The 19458-nt window shown below is 49.1% G+C and overlaps 2 protein-coding genes across 6 annotated transcripts; one reads left to right on the forward strand and one right to left on the reverse strand.

Moving 5' to 3' along the window:
• The first annotated feature begins 39 nt into the window (after positions 1 to 39).
• On the forward strand, positions 40 to 6906 carry MGME1 (mitochondrial genome maintenance exonuclease 1). 5 transcript variants are annotated; one of them, XM_072927424.1, is made up of 7 exons: positions 41 to 336; positions 1330 to 1485; positions 2314 to 2910; positions 3582 to 3804; positions 4218 to 4350; positions 5282 to 5397; positions 5522 to 6906. In XM_072927424.1, the coding sequence occupies exons 3-7, from the start codon at positions 2388 to 2390 to the stop codon at positions 5664 to 5666; spliced, it is 1140 nt and encodes a 379-aa protein (XP_072783525.1). In that variant the 5' UTR covers positions 41 to 336; positions 1330 to 1485; positions 2314 to 2387; the 3' UTR covers positions 5667 to 6906. The 5 variants fall into 5 exon arrangements, with proteins under 5 accessions (XP_072783527.1, XP_072783525.1, XP_072783529.1 ...); XM_072927425.1 differs by lacking the exon at positions 41 to 336 and adding an exon at positions 343 to 608; XM_072927426.1 differs by lacking the exon at positions 1330 to 1485 and having other exon boundaries at positions 40 to 336.
• A 2032-nt stretch (positions 6907 to 8938) lies between these two features.
• Positions 8939 to 15744, reverse strand: OVOL2 (ovo like zinc finger 2). The gene is made up of 4 exons (XM_012572330.5): positions 15390 to 15744; positions 14464 to 14654; positions 12105 to 12294; positions 8939 to 9486 (listed from the first exon to the last, which is right to left on the reverse strand). Exons 1-4 carry the CDS (start codon positions 15487 to 15489, stop codon positions 9176 to 9178), a joined length of 792 nt encoding a protein of 263 aa, XP_012427784.2. The 5' UTR covers positions 15490 to 15744; the 3' UTR covers positions 8939 to 9175.
• Positions 15745 to 19458: the final 3714 nt, after the last annotated feature.

Genomic DNA, 19458 nt, shown 5'->3' on the forward strand with positions numbered 1-19458 from the left:
GGGCACTCGCCATCTTTGGCGAGGGCAGGGTGCTGCTTGCTTTCACCCATGATGGCACCGCAGCGCTTTATTTTTCGGCTTGCATTTAAAGATTTGGGTTGTTTTCCTTACAGACTTTAAAAGACTACAAAAAAAGCGTGAAATGGAGCAGACACGTTCCTCTCGCCAGCTTTCGGGGCGCTCCAGCCAAAGAAAAAGGGCTGGGGCTAGTAGTGCGGGGAAACTACAAGTCCCATGAGGCAGCGGGCAGCGCGTGCGCCATGAGCGCGGTAGCGGCGGCGGGCGGGGCGCGCCTGCGCGCTGGCGCCCGCGGCGGTGGCGGGAAGCGCGGCTGAGGTAACGCGGAGCCGCGGGCGGGAGGGCCTGGGGCGAGGGAAGGCCAGGGAGGGCAGAGAGGGAAGGTGCCGGCGCCGGTGTCGGTACCGCTGCCGCTGCTGCTGCTCCTGCTCCTCCTCCTCCCCTGGCCCGCACTGCCCCCGGGTCCGTCAGCGAGCGCTGCTGTGGCTGGGCATGCCCGCGCCCGGCGGGGCTTCTTGTCCACAGTGGTTTATCCCCCTCTGCACAAGGGCGGGCTGTCCGGCACTGGAATTTTCAGGCACCTGCAGAAGGTTTGTTTTCCTGAGGGCACTTGGTGGTCACTGGTGTTGGCCCAGCTCTTTCACAGAGCGCTGACTTCGTGTTACAGCCCTATTCCCCTCTAATTCCATTCCCAGTGCTGATCTGGGAATCAAGCTTGAACTGGGAACTGAAGTCTGTTTACCCTGAACTAAAGCCCACAACTGTGGGTTTGTGCTTTAAATGGGGTTGCTGAGTTGTCTCTCTTTGTGCTTTAAACACCCCAAAAGAGGGAGATGTATTTTTAACCTGGATAGGTTCAATAATGTATTTTGAAAACTGCAGGGAACTCATAGTTATACCTTCATCAGTAGATTTGTTCTGCTCAAAATAGGGACAAGGGACATCAAGTCTGTAGGTGTGTTTAGGAGTGTCTTTTTTGTTATCTCTGAAATAAGTCAGTGCTTTTGGTTTTATGTTTGTTTGCTTTTTTGGTTGGTTTGTTTGTTTTTAGCTGGATAGGTTTCTGTGGATAAAAAGCCATACTGGTTATTATGCAAAATCACAGCTGGAGGTAGATTTTTATAGGTGAACTTTTCTTTAAGTAATCCTTTCTATTTCCTCCAGTTAAGCCACTCATTCCTATACTGGAAAAAAAATTCCTCAGTTGTGTTAGCTCAGTTATTGTTGGAGCTGCAAAGTCAACTTGCTTGGGAAAGTAAAGTTGTCTTGGGGGATTTTTTTTAGCTCCAAGTTATTTTAATTTTTTTTCAGTTCTCCATTGTGGCTCATCATGCAACACTTGAAGCAATTCTGCCAGTCTTCAACCACAAATGCTTTCAGAGAGGAGACACTTCCCCAGAGGGAAATCTCAATTAAATTCTGTGCTTTGTGTACAAGAGTAGATCCCGACCACTCCTTTTCTTTCTTGTAAGTTACCTGCACAGAAATGCCACTTTAGTGGTTTTTTTGAAATACACGTGAATCTTTACTCAGCAGGGCACAAGGGTTCCTTATTTCTTAGCAATCCTAGAACCTTTTTCCTTTTGTAAAGCAGGACAGCAGCTGGCAAACTCTCCCTTCCCTGGTGGTTAGGTTCATACACTCCACAAACATTTCCCCAAGTACTGGAAATTCCACAGGTATATTCCCCAGCACAACAAAGGCTGTTAAATCAAAACTCATGCCAGTCACTGAAGCACTGTTGCACTAAATGTAACTCTGGAGATCACAACGGTATATACTGCTGCTGTCTGTTTAGGGACACAAAAGAAAATCGTGGGTTGATACCCTATAAGGTACCTTGTCCCCACAATCTCCTTCAGTTGGTCATTCTCTATAAACTGAAGAGTTTTCATACCTTACAGCAACAGATTTGCTTCAATGTCCTCTGTGTAGCTTTTATTTCCCCCTCCCTCTTTTGGGGGCTGTTTGTGGCAGATCTGGTTTTTGTGCCTACTTCCATGGCAGTTCTGATACTGTTGCTGTAGGGATGTCCTGTGATGCAACTTTAGCTACTTGCAACAAATCTCCAAGTGCTTCAGATTTCAGATTTGGCAGGCCAGCAGCAGTTCCTTTCAGGAACATTTCCTCTTTTCCTCACTCCTTGTTTTTTTATCTTATTTATCTGAAGAATAAAGGTGGTAAAAGGTAAATGAAGACACTTTGGTCATAGCAATTCTTTGTTTGGCAAAGGGCAAGAATAGGAGGGTGGCAGAGTTTTATGGCTCTGTAAATCACAAATTTCTTTTTCCACAGGAAAAAGGTAACCCACAGACTGTTGCTGACAGAAGGAAGAAAACTCTAACTGCTCACAAACACTTCTTGTCAGAATGCAATTCCTACAGATTCTGTCCAGGAAACCAGGGAGCCTGGAAGTGCTTTTTCAAATACCATTTTGCCAAAAACAATTCCCATACACATGTCTGTCTACCTCTGCATGTGTTTATAGCAAAAAGAAAAAAGGAAATAGTTATGAACAAGTTGACCAAGAAAAATACAAGAACTTGGTCCGCTCTGTTACATCTTACAAAAACAGAGCCCAAACACCAGAGACAATACTTGAGGAAGACAATTTTTTATATGGGCCACCAGTTAAACACACACCTCCAGTTAAAGCTGGGACAAAAACTCCCAAGAATTGGGTTCCTTTAATAAACCCCAGCAAGAGAATTCTTCCTGCCAGCAGTGATTCAAACGTCCCTATGAAAATCGGGTTACAAAGAACGAAGATGCCCAGTGTTACCCGCATCCTTCAACAAACCCTCTCCCCACAGCAAGTCTTCTATCTGGAAAGATGGAAGCAGAAAATGATAGAGGAGCTTGGAAAAGAGGGATTTGAAGAGTATACCAAAAGTAAGTCTAGCCACAGTGTGATTGTAGAGTAGAAGCAGTAGTTTGGATTGCTGGCAGGTACGATGGGCCAAGTGGTTTGGAAATCCATGAAGTTGCTTCTGCTTCATGAGAGCATGTTGTGAGTATATCTGTTACCAATGAGCCTAAGCTCTGGTCTTTGTTCTGGGACCAATAAAGTGGATTTATAAATTTGTGGAAAATGAGAGTCAGACTGTAGGCATACTTTGCTCAATCCTGTCTGACTTTCCTTTAGTTCTCGATTTGCCGGTATCTATTTAGAAATAGGTATTTTCCAGATGATGTTATTGAGCCTCTTTGCAATTACAAAGCTACTTTGTAACAAGATGGAAATAGGTATTTTGAACTCCTATAGTCCTGAGCTTTTAAAAACCAATTTGTCCTGCTGTTTATGGTGAGGTTTTTCAGTAACTGTTTGGTTCATCCAGTGTATGTATGAGTAGGCAGTGAGACTAAAAAAGTAAAGGAAGCATTAACAGAAGGGATACCGATTTCCTATTGACAATTTATTTTCTGTTTCTTTGCCTTCTCCCCACACCCTCAAACTTTCAGTAGAAAAACCAGGACTGGTTTAAGAGCTACATTGTGGAATATGTAGGATATAAATCTAAAGTAGTGTCTAAAATGTGAGGGGGTTTTCCTGTTTTTCTTAGATCTTTTTCTCCAAGGAGAGCTCTTCCATTCAGCTTTGGAATCGATATTCCTGTCTGAAGAGACAGCAGCTAGGGACCAGGGTAGAGATGATGTTGTGGCTGGCTACTTATCCAGTGTGGAACATGTCTTGGAAGACATCAGCGAGGTGAAGGCTCTGGAAAGTGGAGTTCACCACAAGACCCTGCAATACCTGGGCCTGGTTGACTGCGTGGCCAAGTATCGGTGAGGTGCCCTTCCCTAAAACTCCTGTCATGTGGTGCCGCGGAGGCCAGGGTGTGATAGAGTGGCTGAGGGAAGCTGGACAGATCTCTAGGACTGGCAGGCTGGAGGAACTCCCCTGGATGATCCTCATGGCGTGAAATGCTGTTTTTCCTGGTGGGGAGTTCCCTACTGGAGAAGGGATGGGTTTAAGCAGTTGTCAGCATTTTCCAGGAACTGTGGAGGGTTTGAGTTAGTTTTAGTTTGGTTTTTAGGATCTAAACTGCCTGCGTGAAAGAGACTTGTTTAGTCACAATAATGAGCAATCAGGGGAAAACAGGCTGAGAGTGAAAAGTCTTTATGTGCTGTCTCACTTATTTCTTACTTGTGACTAAACTTAAGTTTAAACCATTGTCCTGTCTTGTTCTCCTGTGCAGGGACCGACTCTGTGTGATTGACTGGAAAACTTCAGAGAAGCCAAAACCATTTCTGCAGAATACTTATGACAACCCATTACAGGTTGCAGCGTATATTGGAGCCATAAATCATGATGCCAATTATGACTTCCAGGTCAGTAAGCCTGCTGCATGCCAAGACAAGCAGCAATGCCTATGTGGTCTTCATTTCTTCCTGCCTTTAGAACCTGCTGCCCATTGTGGAAGTGTTGGTAGGACTTGTAACAAAAGACCCCAGTCTGAGATCAGGTTAAGATGTCATAGTGTGAAATAATTCCACTACTCCTGCTAATCTTGCTGCCCTTGGCTGCCAGTAGTGAATTTTCAGTGGTTTTAAGGAAGTGCTCAGTGGGACCAAGAGATGCTCAGATGAACTCCCCGGGACTTGGCATCTGGGCAATCCCCTGTGCTCTGTCCTGTGTGGTTTTGGCTCGTGTCAAGAGTAGGAAGGGGCAGGAGAGGAAATAAAGGAAAAGACCCTGCAAACAGGAAAATAGTATGGGGGGTCTTGCCTGCATCCTGCCTTGCTTGTGTCCCACTAGCAAATGAGGAACTAAGTGATGCACTTGATGTCTGGAAGCTGTACTATGTTTCCTCAGAGAGTAGCAGTGTGTTTGGAATCACTTAATCAGAAAACTGTGGAATAATGTTTTTAAAGACTCCAAAATTCTAGCCTGCCTGCTTGGCCTGAAGGATTTTTACCTCAGTACAGGTATTGAAGTGAGAAAATAAGAAGCAGAAGAGAGAAAGTTAATTTATATGTTGTGCAAATTACTTTCTAGGATATTGTAGAGGTCAGTGAACACAAGCAGTCCACAGACATGATCCTTACAGAATGAAATATGGGCTGGAATTCTGCTAGTAGCTTCCTGTTCCCCACTGCCAGTGGCTGTTTAGGATTTGGGATTTGTCAGGTATGAAAGATGTCAGAACATACCCTAAGTAACCATTTCTATCCAGACTGAAGCTGGAGAGTGGCATCAGTCTGGTTGTATGGCCCCAGGCAAAAACTCCTCAGTCTCTGGCAATTTTCTTGGCATCTGCAGGGTTTAAATATCACTCATCCTCAGAATTCATGTCCCTGGTTTTCACTGGAGTTACTCAGAGCTTTGGGCTCAAGGTTTTTGGAGCATTTGAATATTAAGTCTCCAAGTGTTTTACAGTAAGCTATTTTTCCTTTTTATTCTGATGTGAGATGTGTATGTTAAGAAGATGTTTTGCAGTGAGGTTTAGCTCTTAGGGTTGCACACAAATGTGGTGTTTGTGACAGCCTGTTTGTGCTGCAGGTTCGCTGTGGGCTCATTGTGGTTGCCTACAAGGACGGCTCTCCGGCACATCCGCATTTCATGGATCCTGACCTGTGCTCTCACTACTGGAATAAGTGGCTCTTGCGCCTGGAGGAGTACATGGACAAAAACTGACCCACACTAAGCACAAGCTACTGGCCTGAGCACAGACACAAAGGAAGAACCTTTTGTTTAAATGTACCACTTTCATGTTCTTTTTTGAGTAACTTTGGCCAATTTCTTACTAGCTCCCTTCTCTCCCCTCCCAAAAATACTAGTAACTTTCAAATGGGGAATATCTATTTCCTCATACTGTAGGTGACCTCAGTGGTCCAGGCAGAAAAGCCCAACTTATTTGGCCTCTCTTTTTATCCCACACAGTTTATACAGCCTGGGGTTGATAGAAAAGTTCCTACTATCGAGTAAAACTGCTTGATCAGATCATCTTTCATATGTGATTTTTGAGGGAAAAAGAAGTTGCAGAACTCAGTCTTTAAATATGAAGTTGGTGAACTAAAGCAAAACAACATGTGCAATGTATGAGCTGAGAGAAATGGAAATGATAAAGAAATGAATATAGCAGACTGGGTTTCAGTTCTTGCTCATGCCATCATCAGGCTTGTTATCATTTGTGGTTTGTCTTACAGCTACAACTGGAAAACCTGTCCTGAGAGTTATAATTAAAGTCCTCATTAGTTCTTCTTTATAATAGTACAGCAAAGTGGCCACTTAGCAGAAGTGGCTCAGCAAGAGAGGAGCAGAATTGGAGCCAACACTCCCAGAAATTTCCAGCGAGTGTTCTGAGAGGTGGGAATGTTGGCTGCTGCTAGTGGCTCCTCCTGCAGGTGTTTTAACACCCAGCCCACAGAAAAGCACTGTGAGATGGGCTGTGTGCCTTGGCTTGGGAGCTCTGTGCTGCCACTGCCTTGAGCTCTTCTGACTCTGCTGTGGGTCTGAGCCAACAAGGAGCCCACCCCTAGAACGATCCCCAGTGCCACCTGAGTGAGTTTCTGTATCACAGCAGGCCTGTGGCTGTGACACAGGGCCTTCTGAGGGGTGAAGAGCTGCTGGTTGGGTTTTGGAGGCTGTTTGTTACGGCTTCCTCTTTGTTTTTTGGGGTGGTTTTTTTTTGTTTTGTTTTTTGGTTTCTTTGTTTGGTTGGGTTTTTTTTCCAAATAAGATTTTGAATAAATGTTTTGAAATAGAACTTTTACTTTTGAAGCTAATAAAATCAAGTCTGTAAAGCAGAGAATAAGCCTTGATCACGTCAGGCAGTATTGCCCTGGAAAACCTTTTTCCTCATTCTCTCTGTCTTCTATGAATTGTATGTATGAGTTTTCACAATAACACTGCACCTTACAAATAAAATTATGACCAACCCCTAAGCTTCAAGAAAATCAGCCAGAACCCCATGCCTGAGGAAGGCTGCCAGCAAAGCCACTTTGTAAACCCAAGTCCCAGCTAAGTCTGTACCTCGGAGAGCCAGGAGGAGGCAGACAGCCTTCAAAAGACAGCAGTGGTGAGAGTCACTCGTGTCTGGCACTTCTGAAAGCCTGGCTGCTGCCTTGGGCATCCCTGGCTGAGCTGCGGAGCATTTCTGGAGCAGCACAAGCTGGTTTGTCCTGTAACAGGACTGGCAGGTGGCTGTCACCAGTGTCACACAAACCCAAACACTCTTTGTGACCAGTTTCAATTAAGTTGCCAGACTTTTAAAGTGATGTGCCCAGGGCACTGCTACAGGCACTGTCTGTCCTCTGCAGAAAAACTTGCTGGGCAGCCTGGGCAGTTACTTCAGCTTTGACATCCAGCTTCCCAGGGCTTTGCTCTCCATCTAGGATGGCTTTCTCCCTGTGGCCTGCTACCTGCTCCCTTTCTTTTTTCTGTGCCCACCTCACTGTGCCTGTGGTTCTGTCAGCAGGGATGTGCTGTGGCAGTGACACTGGAGGGAGAGCAAAAGCAACACGTGGTGCAGGAGGGATAAAAAACCAACCCATGCACACAGGTACGCCCACAAAACATGTCTCTGGCTGGAGAGGAAGGGTTTCAGCCCCAACTCTGCTGTACCAGGAGAAGGGCTGTTGTTTCAGCAGAGCTGAGCACACAAATCCTGTGCAGTCAGGTGAACATTAATCCCATTGCAGTGAGCAACCTTCCCTTTACACTGCTCAGTTATAAGACCTGGGGGTTGGTGTACAAGCTTTAGCTTTCTGCAAAGTCAGGATCTTCTAATTTACCTCAGATGCTTTTTTTCCCCAGCAACTTTTCATTTATTAAAGTATATTACAAACTTCCCTGCTATATAGGATGTTTGTTCTTAACACAGTAGCATCACTTTATAATCTTCATTTTCAAGGTCTCAAGCACCAACAGTTGTGCTGAATAAAGCATTAATATCCTTAAGAATGCTTTAAGACCCCTAGAATCTTTTCCCCACAAAAACCCAATCAGGTGCCTGTACAAAACCGAAGCAAGTTGAAAAGACTTTTTTACAATTCTTGTAAAGTTGCTCAAAATGTCTCATTTTAGCAGCAATGACTGTGAAAGTCCTGGCTAAGCCTGACTTGGTATTTTAGGTAGGAAGAGCCTTCTAGACTTAGAGTGGTCACAGAGGAACAGCCAGATTGGTGCCTGCAGTTTTGCACTGATCTCCTAAAGCAGACACAGGCTCAGTCCCCCTTTCCACCACACTGTTGTATTAATGAACAGCACTTGAATATAAAAGAGGGAAAAAAAACCCCAAACACACACACACGCTATAAAATATGCACAAAATTGCATTTCATCATGACAGAAAATACTTATTTTCAAGTCATTACAGCGCTTTCTTTGGGTTTCTGGGTTGCTGTAGGTGTATGTTAAAAGGATGTGGTAATAATCTTCAAAGTGAGCACGGCAAGTCCAGGAACATCAGAGCTAAGATTTCACTTGTATATCAACATGTTAAAAGCAATTCATGGCTTCAAGTACTTAAGATACAACCAAAGGTCTGCCCTAGAATAATGTCATTTGCTAGTAGAGAAACTTTGGTAAGAAAGCATTCTGCATCCTTTGGGAAGAGTTTTAACTCACCTTGGATCACACTTCAATAAATTGTAGGCAGACTGCACAGGGGGCAGAGCTGAGGGTATTTTGCACATTATAGCTCATTTCCTGATATAATGCACTCCTGTTCTTTAGGCACTTCAATTAATGTTGCATAGAAGCATGCACCAGTAGCACTCTTACCCAACACTTTTCACCCAAACCTCTCATAAGTAATTTGCATGGGAGGTAGCAGTTATTAACTTTACAAAAAAACAAATATACTGGGGGAAGGTGAACTCATTTGTTAGGGGTATTCGGACCTGTGGCAGAGCTGAAACAGAAAACAGGTTGCCCAAATGTCAGTTCAGTAAATACTCCATCCGAGAGGTGACAGCCTTTGCAAGCATTCCGTTTTTATTGGCCAGATAAAAAAAAAAAAAAAAAGTCTGATGTTTCCATCACAAATGGGAATATTTCTGTCAAGCCGAGGTCTAACCAACATCAAGAGAGTCCCGTTAACAAAAGCATCCCTTTAATTTCAGGCGTTTCTTTCAAAACTGTTCTTAAAAAAATAATATATGTAGTCCTACATGTAAACTTCATTCCTGCCGAGCGCCGTGAGCCCCCGTGTCACTCGTCCTTGCCGTCCTCTTTGGAGTTCCTCTGCAGGACGGGGCTGAGTTTGGTTTGCAGAACGGCTGCGAGTTTTTTGGAGGTTTTCTTCAGGAAGGCGCTGCCGGGGTGGATGCCGCTGACGTGCAGGTACAGGTCCTCCTGCGTGGGGCCCGTGTAGCCGCAGTCCTCGCACACGTACAGCTTGTCCCTCCTCTGCTTGTAGGCGTACTGCTGCTGCACGCCGTGGATCTTCTTCAGGTGCGACTCCAGCGAGCAGCGCTGCGTGAAGGCCTTGTTGCAAACCTCACACTTGTAAGGACGAATGCCTGCGGTGGGGAAAGACAGATGTTACCTGAGTGTCACCTGTTGTGTCACCTGTTGTGTCACCTGCTGTGTCACCTGTGTCTTGTTTCCTACAGTCAGCCAAGAGCAAGGCTCTGGCACATCAGCTGCTGAGATGGTATCCAGCAGCCCAAGGAGCTGCCTCTCTAAATAAAACATCCTTCCGGGCTATGGGTTTTCAGGAATGGGTTGATATATGAAAACGTAGGAATGTTATCCTAATCATCTGCTAAGGTCAGTGGTTTGGTCCTAAGGCAGCCGTTATCAGCTCCTGCAAAACTTATTTTAGACCTCTGACTCTTTGAAATCCTGTGATTAGGTAAAACTATCAGTTTCAGCTTTTACAATGAATGAAAACATCTGTCGTGGTAAGATTTTAATTTTTCTCTTTTGGTTTAGTGAGGCTTCAGTGAACAGCAAAGAATGTCCAGCAATCCCAAGTGCTTCAAAGGAGCGAGAGCTCTTTCATACAATACAGTTTTGATGACTGAGATTACAAATTCTAGAGAAGTGCAGGAAGATGAAAGAAATAACTGTGTGTTTCCAGAGGAGGGAGAAGAAACTGACTTGTGATTTGAAAGCCCAGACAACCAACACCACAAAAATCAATTTCACCACCAATCAACACTGATTTAACAACAGCTCCCCCAGTGCTTAAAGAGCTGAGGGTTTAGCAACACTTGAAAGAACCTAAACCAGAAGGAATTCTGCTTACTAGTCTACATGAGTAAGTTTCCAAGCAAAGACCACCCTTAAAACTGATATAAGGAGTCAGCTAACTCCCTCTTTTCCCCAGGGAAGGTGGAATCTGGAAGATCAGACCTATGGTGAGCCAGGCAGAAATGGGTAAACCAGATTGGTCTGTTCAGGCAGTTGTAATTTTGTGATTGCATTAAGTTACCAGTCAGGACCTGATCTATCTACCAGAAATCCAAGTTAATTATAAGTTCCAATAAGCAGCATCTCAACTGCATTTTTGTTTAGTTAAAAGAGGTTATCCCAGTGCACCAGATTAAACTATCAAGACAGAAGTTTCCTAATGCCTGCTGCTGTGAAATTGCTTCATTTCCATTAAACTGGAGTTGGAGAGAAAGCCCAAACCTTCATCAGAATTCACACAAAAGCAGTTGCATGCTCATTTGAAGGCAATTTAAACCTCCACCATCCTTGGTGCCTGCTCCAGCACTCCACAAACAGGAACAGAAGCACAGAAAGGGCAGTGCCAGGATGACACAGCCCATTAGGGCCTGGGAACCTCTTCATCACTTAAGAATCATTTAAAATAATTTAGGAATGATTTCAAATTTTTATGAGCAGAGACCCTCTTGGATTTATTTTCTGACTCTCTGATGAGTGGACAGCTTGAAAAATCACTTCCTTTGGAAGCTCTGACTCCACACTCCAGCCATACCCCAAGTGGCAGCTCTCCTTCCCACATGAAAGCTTTGCAAACAAACCCAAACAGTCCAAAACATTGGCTTCAGGCAATGCTTTCCCATCCAAACAGGTGGCATTGCTTGTGGGGGCTCTACTACTAAGAAACAGCTTCTGACTACCAACATTCTTGTGTCACTTCTAGCAGTTCACCTGGCTAATGGGGCTCTGCAGAGCATCTGCACACATCTGGAAAGATGGGATGTGCCTGGGAGCTGTGGAGGATGCACCTTCTGGGTGCCCAACAGTGCAAAGCCAAATGGCCCACCAGGAAGCATTGCTCTTGGAGAGGATGGGGTTGATGTTTATTTAAGCCATTGCTTCCATCAAGGGAAAAAATAAAAGCCAAACTGACAGCCTTCTCCCTGCTCCAGGCTGGGGTAAGAGCTTCTGGGAAAAGTGAGCTGGATTTGAGGCAACAGAAACACAACTGCTGTGATTTGGGATGGACTCAGGAACTGGCCCCACAGCAGAGAGGTCACAGACAGCACATCCTCCATCCTGGGGGAGACACAGCATGAAGTCTGCTTCCTCCAGACATTTCCAAAATCAAGCCAGAATCCCATCCTGCACAGCAATCAGCTGGGAAGGTTCTCCACAGCAAACTCCCCAGGAAACTGCTGCTGGTTGCCTCTAGAGGGCAAAGCGTTTCCATCGAGCTCCCGCCTGCACTCAGATAACTGCAGTGATTTGCTCTCCGGGATGGTTGGTTATCCCAGGCAGGTTATCCTGGGGGGGGGTTATCCCAGGCAGGTTATCGGGGGGGGGGGAGGGGTATCCCAGGCAGGTTATCCTGGGGGGGGTTATCCCAGGCAGGTTATCCTGGGGGGGGTTATCCCAGGCAGGTTATCCTGGGGGGGTTATCCCAGCCTCGCTGCCCCAGGCATGGCAGCACGGGGCTGTGGCTACACGAGGTGCAGATGGCAGGTCCTGCACCCTCACTGCTTCCCATGGGTTGCAATAGTTCTCCTCAGATTTCAACATTCCCAAGCCTTTTCTCTGTCCACAGGCACATCTTCCCCTTTTCTCCAGTGCTTCCCCACTATTTTTGGCAAATGTTAACCAAGGCTTCGTGTTATGATGTTGCCAGGTTACCCCCACCTTCTCTTTGTCCTTGTTCCACCCCACCCCTTCTCCCCTCCGCGGTCCCCGGGGAAGGCATTCTCACCAGTATGGGTCCGGACATGCCTTTTCAGATCAAAGGTGTCGTTGAAGCCTTTTCCACAGAAGGTGCACAAGTGTCTCTTCACCTGGCTGTGGCACTTGATGTGACGGTTGAGCATCCTCTGCAGGCGAAAGCCTTTGCCACACAGCTCGCAGCTATGCAGGGCAGCATCGTTGCAGGTGCCAGTGGTGAACTGAGAATTGGGAGAGGACTTTGTTAGCATTGGGATGAGCCAACAGAAGAAATAAAGCAAAACAAGCAGGGCTTATTGTGGCATTAAAAAAAAAAAAGGGGCGGATATATTAAAAACCAAAAGTGAAAGCATTCAAGATTTTTCTGCTGGGTGAAACCTTCACGCTCTCCTTATAATCAAGTGGGGGACTTCATGTGCACAGTTTGGGACTGAGGTATCTCTGGCCAGCTTGGATTCAGGGGTTAAAACAAGTTCTGTGTAGTGGTTTCCTTCCAGGGGTAGCAACCCTTATCCAGCTACATCCGTGAACACAAGGGCTTAGGCTATGAGCACCTTTCTGTGGGACCACTCCTGTGCTTGCTCCTGCACTCAGCAGATATCCCGGAAGGAGAAGGAAAGTCTTCCCTGGTGCCAGAGAGTTGTTTTATGTGCTGCCTTCACTACTCATGCCTCCAACTGCTCCGGGTTCCTCAAAAACCAGCCAGCAGTGATAAAAACGGTGGTTTTGGAGAGATAAACCCAAGGCACGTTGTGCTGACTCAGCAGAGACTGAAACAATGGCCCTAATCTTGCCCCGTTGGTGTCCCCGGCTCCTTAATTAACAGCAAAGTCACATTAGGGGGTAATCTCATTCCCACTCCTAGCACCAAAAGCATTGTGCCAACACCATGACATAACTTGACTAAAGAAGACACTGATGATTTAGCTCCTGGGAAGATCATTCCTCAGAGGGAAGGATTAATGTCTGGAAAATGTAAATACTGCGCTGCTGGTTTAATTATTCCTGATGGAACACACGGACATGCCCCCTGTTAGACACCAGGGATGAGGGAAAGCCAGCAGAGCAGACAGGACCACGTGCACACATCCATGGGCTGGAAAACACAGCTCTGCTGAAACGAGGTTTTGCTGTGACAGTCACAAATAGCCCAGGTTAAATGATACAAAGTAGGTTAAAGTCAAACAGCAGCAGGGTGGGCTTTTCACAAAGACAATACGTCTGGGGTTTCTTTTTCCTGAAGAGCCAGTTATTTTTCCCAGTCCTCCTCCCCTGCTTACTACTGAAGCAACACTACTCGAAATTGTAAAGAAAGATTAAAAAAAATCGGCAGCTGTGAAACCATGAGGTGTGAAACTGGAGGGGGAGCCATCTGGGAAGAATCTGTTGGGCAACAGGGCTATGACTCCACCTCAAGCAGCTGCATATAACCGGGGTGAAACCCAATCATGAGACTTCAGAACACGGAGACTGAAAAGCTGTCAGCCCGGCACAAACAATGGTAATTTTTACAGCTCCATCCAGCAAAGCAGCAGTCAGGGTTTAACGAGGTGTTAACTAGCAGTGGTAAACACATCTCCTTCTGCCTAGCGCTGGGGTGGCCTGGCTCTGCCTCTGCTGAGAGGACCCTGGATGTTCCGAGAGGCGCGGCGCTGTTCGGTGTTGAATTCTCAGGTACCACAAGGACCTGAGGCACGGTGAGCAATTTGCCTTCTCAGCCTTGGTAGGGAAATCACTGTGCTGCTCTGCTGGCTCTGCCCGGGGAACAGCCAGAGCTCCTGCCCTTGCAGCAGAGAGGCTCCTCAGCAAAGTCAGCGGACAGATGATTGCTTCATCTCACCCAAGCCCGCAGGTCGACCTCAAGGTGGCAATGGTTCTTCACAGCTATGGAGGAGAACCTTTAGCTGCTTTCTTGATAGGTCATGGTGGGAGGGGGGGCAGCGTGAAGAGTCACCCCAGCCCTTCTTGGTGAAGGCTTGAGTCCAACCTAGAAGGCAGGTTTTAAGGAGGCCCCACGCTAAGGAACATGATCCACCCACGCACCATGGGGCATGACTCCTCGCTGCCAGGGCTGGTCCTTCCTGGCTGGGTTCAGAGCTCCTGTGGGACCCGAGCCAAGCAGGTCAGGGGCAGCACATCCCAGGCAAGGATAAGAGAAGGCAAAGGGCACTGGAAGCCTCGCTTACGAGGCTTTCCCTGACACTGCCATCCTACAGCCGGCTGCCCTCGCAGGCCTCCACTTCGGTGTGCAGGACAGGTGCTATCACCACTAGCAAAGAGAGCCCAAGGGACTGTTGTCACCTGGTGTCCCCGGGCAGCAGCCAGGCCTTGACCTTGAACAGGGGTCACCCCATCGCCAGAGAAGAGACGGTCGGGGTGTGGGCGGTTACCTTGATTTTTGACCTGACCATGGGGCGCTTGACGGCCAGGTCCAGCAGCATCCCCCCGCCCGTGCCCAGCTCGCCGGGGGCAGGTTGGGGTGTCGGGGGGTCGCTGGGCTCGGCATCCCTGGTCCCGCTGCTGCCGCTGCTCTCCAGGCTGCAGCTGTCTTCATAGCCCAGCAGCACGCAGCCGATGCCGCCTGCAAGGGGGTGGGGACGCGATAAAGCGGGGGGACCCCGGAGCCGCCGGCAGGGCAGGGCAGGGCAGGGAGGCGGCGGGCGGACGGGCCCCGGTGTTTAACCTGCGGGCGGGCCGCTGGCGGCGGGGGAGGATCCCCGGCTCACGCTGCAATCGGAAACTCAAACACGAACGGTCCCAAAGTTCAAACAAGCCAGCTCCGCCGCCTTCCCGTTATACCCCGGGCAAGGGCAGGAGGAGCGGGAGGAGGAGGAGAGGGGAAGGCCAGGAGTACATCACCCCCCCACCCTCCCGACCCCCCCGCCCTGGATCCTTCCTTCTCCTCCCCCAGCCACCTTTCTCATGCAAACGAGGTTTCCCACCTTCCTGGTCACACACATACACACACACACACACACACACACACACACACACACACACACACACACACATTCCCCCCCAGCTCCCCGCCCCGCCATTCCCGGGGGCTCCCCGTGGTGTGAGACCCTGCCAGGCATGGGGGCGCACGGCCCGGCAGGGCTGGCACCCCTGCCGCTGCCCGGGGACTTTTCCCTCGAGCGCTGTCCGTGTCCCCTCCACCGCCTTCCGCACAGCTCTCTCTAAGCCACTAAGCCCCCCTCGGGGCTCCCCCGGCCCGGCAGAGCCCCCTCCCCAAGTCGCCCCCTCCGCGGGGACCCCGCTCCCTCCGTCCCTCCCGGCGGCGCCCGTCGCGGGGCGGCGGCCGCCGCTGCCGTACCCGGGATGTAGGTGTCGGCTCTCTCCTCGTCGGGCAGCCCATCCCAGCTGCGCACCGCCGGCTGCGGGCTCCGGCGCTTCACCAGGAAGGCTCTGGGCATGGCGAGGGCAGGGGGCACGGCTGGGCACGGAGCGGAGCGGCCGCTTCAGCCGCGCCGCCCGCCCGCAGCCCGACGGGGCGCGGGCGCTGCGCTGCCGTCCGGGGAGCGGGACCGCACGCACCGGGCAGAGCCACTGAGGCGCGGGGAGGGGAAGGGGAGGGGAGGAGAGGGGAGAGGGTGGGGGGGGGGGGAGGAAAGTTTCATAAGGTGGAATAGAAAAATGCACCAGGAAACTTGGGAAGGAGCATGCGTGCTGCAAACATAACGGTGTCAACAAGTCTGCTTACCTGTCCGACCGGTTGGAGCAGCTGAGCTTTGTTCCAGCCCTTCCTAAGGCATGAATGTTTGCAAAAGAATTTAACGTCTGAAAATTAAAAAAAAAAAAAAAAAAGGAAAGAAAAGAAAAAAACAAACCAAAAACCCGACCGAGGAGGGAGCCCCGCCGCTGCCGTCTGCCCGCGGCCCGCCGGCGGAGCCCCCGTCGGGCCGGCCCGCTCCCCTCTCTCCGCCGCCGCACCGGGATGCCCTGCCGGGAATGGGGCCTGGGTTGCTCCCCGTTAGCGAGTGCAGGTCCCGCCGCCCACGGGGGGCTGAGCAGAAACCCTCCCCGGGACTGCCTGTCGAGGGGAAGACTTGCCGAGGCGCCGGGAAAGAGGCCGAGCCGTCCTCGGGGCGGCAGCAGGAAGAAAAAGTTCTTATTACTTTTCTTAATGACTAGCCTTTCTTCTGTCCAGAGAAAAAAGGAAAAAAAAAAAAACTTATTCTTTTTCAGTAATTGATTTAAAATTCAAAACGTGTCACAGCCTTTTCTCTCCCCACTCGTTTTTTTCTTCTTTTATTTGCCTCTTGTCGTCTTCCCCCTCTTCCCAAAGTGGAAATGAAACAAAGACAAGAGGTTAGGGTATTGGGGAAGGAAGCAAAAGAAACAGAAGAAAACCCACAAGAAGTCTGCGAGCAGAGCAGAGCCCACGCCTGGCTCTCGGTGTTGAACAACATTCAGGGATTCCTTCTCCCGTCTCCTGTTCAATCTACTTTTTTATTAAGAGCAGTGGAAACGCACTTGGTGCCTCCCTCCCCGAGCTCATCCCCGCGGCAGAGACGGCACCGGGCGGGGGCACTGCGGGCAGGAGCGCCAGGAGCTGTGTCCCCACACGAAGGAAGAGGCCTTTCAAACGGAATCGCTCCTCTCTGGCAGAGCCGCTTTCCTCCTCCCACAGGGCAGAGCACAGAGCAGGGGGAATTGATGGCAGTTTCATTGTGGGTTTCACTGCGACCAAGATTTCACTTCAGGGGCTGGACCTGCAGCCTCTGAAAGGAGCATGCCTTCAAATATCACGGGCAGATGAAAGGGCTGTGCTGGATGCCGATGTCCCCTTAGTCTTCTGCAGCCCCAGGGGTGAAGCTCCAGCCCCACATCAGGTGATGCACTGTCAGCTCCTCCAGCAGTCTCTATTTCCACCAGGGAATCCCAGCACCTACGTGCTCCCCTTACTCCTGTGGGGAATTTACAGTTTCCACAGATACCAGGTGGGAAGCCACCTCAGCATGGCTTCGGGCAATACCTCAGTGAGACCGCACATAAAACCTTCCCTCTCTTTCTCTTTCAGGCTATGTAATTTCTCTGTTATGTCTGAGATTTTGCTCCAGGACAAAATACAGCTATGTAGGGCTTAATTGATTTTTTTTTTCAGTGCTTTCAACTTGAGGTTTCTTTTATTTTAACAACTCCTTGTCGTTTAAGCCAAAAGAGGTAGCAAAATGACATTAATCAGAGCGCTCCCAAGCCAAGAGCTTGCTGAGATGACTTCACTGTCATCTGGGCTTTCTCAAATCCTGCTTTGAGGTTCTCATTTAACGAGGTCCCAGAGCACACACTTCACTTCCACTGGGTGCTCTAAGTCAGACGTGCAGTTACAAGCATGGCTGAATCAGGAATAATAACAGTAACAATAATAACAATGATAATAATAATAATAATAGTAAATAATAATAATGATATCATCATCAGCCTGGAGCCTTGACACGAGTGGCCAGGGCTGAGGTGTGCCCAGCACCACAGGAGACACAGAGTGGAGAGAAAGTCCTGTAGCCTCTGGCAAGGCAAGAGGAGCTGGGTGGAGAGGCACCAGCAACACGAGGAGAGAATTCTAGTGCTAGTGGGCTGCCTAGTCACTGAGCCACCAGGTGGAAATGCAGACTGTTGATGGTTGGTGTTGCCTGGCCAGAGCCCATAGGAAAACCATACTGTCTTTCCTACAAATACCATTCCTTGGTATTTTCTAACCTGGAGAAGCCTGAGGAGCGTGCTCAAAGCATGACCCCACCAACAACATTGCAGGGAGGCACATGCAGCACCACGCATTGGGATCTTTGGAGCTCCTTGTCTTCAGCAAGGCTGCCCACAGACTTATCACTGCATGGCCATGTCCTTCTCCGTGCTCCCACTAGAGCAACACTGCATGTACTGCTTCAGCACTGTAATTAAACTTGATAAATAATGATGCTAATGAGGTAATGGCACAAACATTTCTGCAGGATCTTGTATAATTTTCAGCATTACCTGGGTGTGGGAGAAAATCTAGCATGTTAAATTAATATGTCGGGTGTAAATCAAATTAAATGTACAAAATGCCCCGTAAGGTCAAAGCACAGTGGGACCCACCCTTACGGATTTGACTACTAAAATGTCTTTCATTTCTCTCAAATCATTTGGGAGCGAGGAGGGAGAGATGGGATCAAAGAAAGAACCAGCCCTGTGCTGCTGTCCAAATCCCATCCTATCCCTTCCCAAATGAACCCTGTGCGAGGTTGGATTGGTGGCCACATGCAAGGGGCAGGGGGACTCATCCCCCCCATTCTGGAGGACCCCATGTCACTGCCAGCATCACCCTGTTGATGTGGCACCCAGGAGGGAGTGGGGACAGTGTGCCTGGGGACAAGGACCTGGGTGTAGGGAGCAAGGGAAGGAGCTGGGCTTGAGAAGAGCAGAAAGAGGTACTTGGGAAAGGAGGTGTAAGGAAGGTGCTGCTCAGAGGACAACAGCTCAGTTTGATCTGTGAGCAGGGAATTTTTCAGCTGTGATCCCAGGGAACCCTGTCCATTCTTCCTCTTTTCACCATGATCAGCACGATGAGGCTGCAAAGGGACATGGCCTGGGCAGGGATGAGGGTTTGATTGCACAGCCCGTCAGAGCTGAGCATTGTTGAAAGACACAGTCCCTCAGCAGCGCCAGGGCAATGCCTTCAGCATGGAATCCAGCAAAGGCACCTTCCTGCTCAGCCCCCAGTGGCATCTTGTCCCCAGCCATCATTCGTCTGGCACTGAAATGGAGAGAGTCCAGCAGGTCCACCTGCAGGGGCCAGGGGTGCTCTGCCCACAAGGCTGAGAGCAGTGACCCAGGACCCCTTTTCTGACCATTCCTCATGATTTTGAGCCCAACCAGGCCAGAAGGAGATGAGAACCTGGCTGGTACAGCAGCTTGGCCAGGCAACCTTTGGTTTCTGGCTCCCAGCTGAACTCCGGTGAGGAGATTTATATAAGTTTACTGACCATGCAGGAGAGGCCACAGCTTCATATCCTTGGGAAAATTAACCTTCATCTTCAGGGTCTGTCGTGCTCTTGACACACAGGGCTGGGACATCTAGGCTGCTGCAAGTTACCCAAAAACCCAGCTGACACCCCCTTGGCTGGTGACCCCCCACACTGCTCTCAAGATGCATTCTTGGGAGAGATGGAGAGGAGTCTGGCTGTCAAAACACTGCCCAGACCTCTGCAGGACACACCCTGGTGTGACAGCCATTCCCTGAAACGCTCCATGTGTCCCTGTCAGAGGGGGGATGATGAGCACAAAGCCTGGTGCAGCACCCAGGAGTGGGCACTGCCAGGCCACCAGGAGCCCTGGTGTCACATCCCAGCCCCGTCACGGAGAGGGGTTCACAGAAGGAAAATGCTCTCATTCAACCAAGGCAA

This window comes from Taeniopygia guttata, chromosome 3 (genome assembly GCF_048771995.1).
Source record: "Taeniopygia guttata chromosome 3, bTaeGut7.mat, whole genome shotgun sequence".
Lineage (NCBI taxonomy): Eukaryota > Metazoa > Chordata > Aves > Passeriformes > Estrildidae > Taeniopygia > Taeniopygia guttata.